At 43.4% G+C, this 3,632-nt stretch overlaps 1 protein-coding gene across 1 annotated transcript in view; it reads right to left on the reverse strand.

Annotated features, from left to right (window-relative positions):
* Positions 1-135: 135 nt before the first annotated feature.
* LOC107084481 (IQ motif and SEC7 domain-containing protein 2-like) overlaps positions 136-3,632 on the reverse strand; it is a 49,208-nt gene continuing 45,711 nt past the window's right edge. Inside the window, exons 13-14 of the mRNA XM_015374366.1 lie at positions 3,232-3,453; positions 136-945 (exon numbers count right to left, since the gene is read on the reverse strand). Of these exons, the coding sequence (XP_015229852.1) occupies positions 773-945; positions 3,232-3,453 (395 nt within the window). The 3' untranslated portion in view covers positions 136-772. The remainder of the gene's footprint in view (positions 946-3,231; positions 3,454-3,632) is intronic.

Here is a 3,632-nt window from a genome sequence, read left to right on the forward strand (position 1 = left end):
CTTCCTGGATGGAAGAGAAACGTCTTCAAACTGGGAAACAAAGTCCAGAGGATTGATTTTCAACTTTTTAGGAATGACGATGACCTGGATGACTGAGAATCTTCACCAGGAATCCAGAAGGTTCACCTTTTAGCTGAACAACGATGCTAAACGTACATCCAGAGCTGCATGTTTGTCTGTTGGAGTGATGTGTTCAAAGTCCAGGCAAACATCCTAAGAATCTGTTTCAAACCTTGAAGAGGCTCTCAGTCGGACCTGACTGGGCATGAGGAACCTCTGCTAGCTAAGCCTCTGGCTAAGCTGCTAGCAGCCTCACCAGTCTTCAGTTTTAGCAGAAAGCGTAGCTTTACAAACTGTACATGCTCTTCATCCACTTCCTATTTGTCACTATTCTGTGCAGAAAATCCTGCAACACTTTCAGGTTTGGACTTCCAATGGATAAAAGACGATCTGGTGGAGATTCCTTGAAGATCAGATACCTGAAGAATGAAAACAAAGCATGCAGAGCGCAGCAGAGCTCCACATACTGCAGCTTAGAAGGTAGCAACTCCATCTTTCCGCCATTTTCTACAACCTTCTTTGTTTAAATTAATTTCTCTCAAACTGCTGAAGGTTTCTTTTTTTAACTCTAGGAGACACAAACTAGACTCAAAAAGTCAAATCAACATTTTCTTCTTCTTAAATCCAGATCATTGGCCTTTAAGGTGCAGTATGATGAAGGTCTCTAGAGAGAATTATTATCTGGATGTTTCAGTTGCAGAAACACTGAATATCAGAAACAGCTCAGATTTATTAACTCATCCAGACGAGTTTTTACCCAGCAGGCAGTGAGGCATGCGACGGCGGTAGAACGGCAGACATGCATGTTAGTAGCCCCGCCCCCAAGAAGACTTACTTCAATGGTACTGTCCAATGAGCCCACACTGTTCCTACGACCTCGCTTCCCTGTTGTCCAATCAGAATGAGGCTGTTACTTTCATCAACAGGAAATGGTTAAGCTGAAGAGATGCTGCATGTGTTTACAAAAGCAATCAAGTTTTTTTCCCTTTGTTAGCATTTATCTTAAGCTAGGAGGAGCTAACTGATGCTAAACTGAGTTTTTAGGTGAGACCTTGATCAGTGTAATTGGAAAACAAACAAAGGAAACATTCAAATAACACTTCCTAGATCTGAATGAATGAATTATTCTCATTGAATACTTTGTTCTGTATGAAGCTTAACGCACCGACAACAAAATCAAACAAAAATCTTCAATGCAATCAAATTTATGAACCAATGAGCAGACCACAGCTTCAATGCCTTCATTCTGCAGGACCTGCTGACCCACTCCAGCCTCATGAGGTCTGGCAACGTCCTGCATTAGGAGGAACCCAGGACCACCAGAGGATGGTCTCACCAGGGCTCTGAGGATCTCATCTGGGTACCTAGTAGCAGTTATGCTACCTCTGGGGAGCACATGGAGGGCTGCGCAGCAACTGCTTTCATCTGTGAAGAGTGCAGATGAGATCTTGGTGTTCTCTGGCATTTGCCAAGCCACCTGCATAGTTTTGGGCCATGAGCTCAACCCCCATCTGTGGACACCAGGCCCTCATACCATCCTCATGGAGTCGATTTCTAACCATTTGCGCTGACTGGATCCCATGGTGGCCTGCAGGAGGGCAGTGTGCAGGGCTCTGGCAGTGCTCCTCCTGTTCCTCCTTGCACTAAGGCAGAGGTAGCCATCCTGCTGCTGGGTTGTTGACCTCCTACAGCCTCCTCCGTGTCTCCTGGTGTCCTGGCCTGTCTCCTGGTGTCCTGGCCTGTCTCCTGGTAGCACCTCCACCCTCTGGACACTACGCTGACAGACACAGCAAACCTTCTTGCCACAGCTGGCATTGATGCTCCATCCTGGATGAGCTGCACTACCTGAGCCACTTGAGCCCCCACCTGCAGAACCACTTCTTTATTGAGTGGGCCTTGCTAATTGCCAATAATTAACACCTGTTTTCCATTCCATTTGTACAGAAACATGTGAAACTGATTGTCCATCAGTGCTGCTTCCTAAGTGGACAGTTTGACTTCACAGAAGTTTGATTTGATTGAAGTTATATCGGGTTGTTTATGTCTTCCTCTTGTTTTTGTTAGCAAAGTTTTTAAACCCTTAATCTACTTAAACTCAGCCCCGGCCCTTTAAGTCTTCCAGTGGATTAAAATTAAAATTATATGAGAATCACATGATAATAACAATTTATTCCACCAAGGTAGAGCAAATGGTAGAGAGAGCAAACAATCCAAAGTTTAAAAAAACTCAGATCTCTGTGGTGCTCCAGCTTTTAAACTAACCCGACTCGTTGTCAGGTGGCGACTACTTCCTTATTGAATCAATGAAATAAGAATGTTTATTTTCCTACAAACAGTCGTATCTGTTAACAGCAGATGTTTCCTATTTATGTGTCTCCTTTTGCTACGGGCTGGTCCCCCCCCCACCCCCAGACTCAACTAGAATAACAACTTTCTAACATCAGTGATGCTGGTGCTTAGTTGGGAAATATAAAAGTATAAATTGTCAAACAACAAAGAAAACTTTGTTCCCTATTTCATTCATAAATTAGTTTAGTTTTTATAAACATTAGTAGGTAGGAAATGCTTCCTCCTTCACTCAAAAACATTTTGATATTTAGAAAAATATAAACAATCTTTCATTTCATGTAGAGATTAAAAAAGCAGATGTCGATGATTAGAATCTTTTTTCTGTTTTCTATTGTCTAAAGTCTTTGCATTGACCATTTTCCGCCCCTTGGTGGGTCAAAACTGATCAATGAGGAAAAACCAGAAAAATGTGCCTTAAAAAGCTGTGATGTAGTTCCTGCTGCTGTCCAGCAGGTGGAAGCACAGCACTAGAGCATCACTGGTGCTTTAACGTTTTGGAGCATAATGTGTTGCATAACAGAACAGATGTATGTTCACTGTGAGTCAGAACACATCAAAACGTCCTTCAGCAGAAAAAAGCCTGAACTGTATAATTCTTATTTCTTTGTTTCAAAGACCAAACTGTTCTTGGAAACCAATCGAAGTGGCTATAAAGTAGATTAATGATTTTCTATTGGTCAAAAAGATGGTGACCAATAATGACTTTGTAAAACCTTCACAGTTGGAAATATTTGAAAGACGTTAAGCAGCTTAAACTATAAAAAATGAGGACGGGGGAACGACGACTAGGGTAGGTCTAGATGTTCAACATGGAGGTCTTACCCGTCTCTGAGAGATCTCTGAGGGAGGAGCTGAGCGCCGTGCGCTTGAGTCCGTCCACTGAGGCATACGTGTCATCGAGGCTTGGCCTTCCCAGGGTGCCGTTCACCACCTCACCCTTCATGGTTCCTCCTGCAGAGTTGGTCCCGCTCCCTGACATCCCCATCCCTCCTGATCCCGCCAGCATTCCAGGACGCATCATGCCTTTCTGCTTCTCCAGTTCAGCTGGAGGAATGAAAGCAGAAATCACAAAATAAACTTCCATACAGTCATTCTATACGCCAGGAATAAAAATAAAAACAATCTGCCTCTTTCAATCCCTATTGGACAATCAGCCAGAGACAATCGCAGGCTAAAGTGCCTTATTGAAAGCTAAAGTGTATCCTAAACTGCCCTCAAGCGCC

Source organism: Cyprinodon variegatus, unplaced genomic scaffold (genome assembly GCF_000732505.1).
Source record: "Cyprinodon variegatus isolate N-32 unplaced genomic scaffold, C_variegatus-1.0 Scaffold101, whole genome shotgun sequence".
NCBI lineage: Eukaryota > Metazoa > Chordata > Actinopteri > Cyprinodontiformes > Cyprinodontidae > Cyprinodon > Cyprinodon variegatus.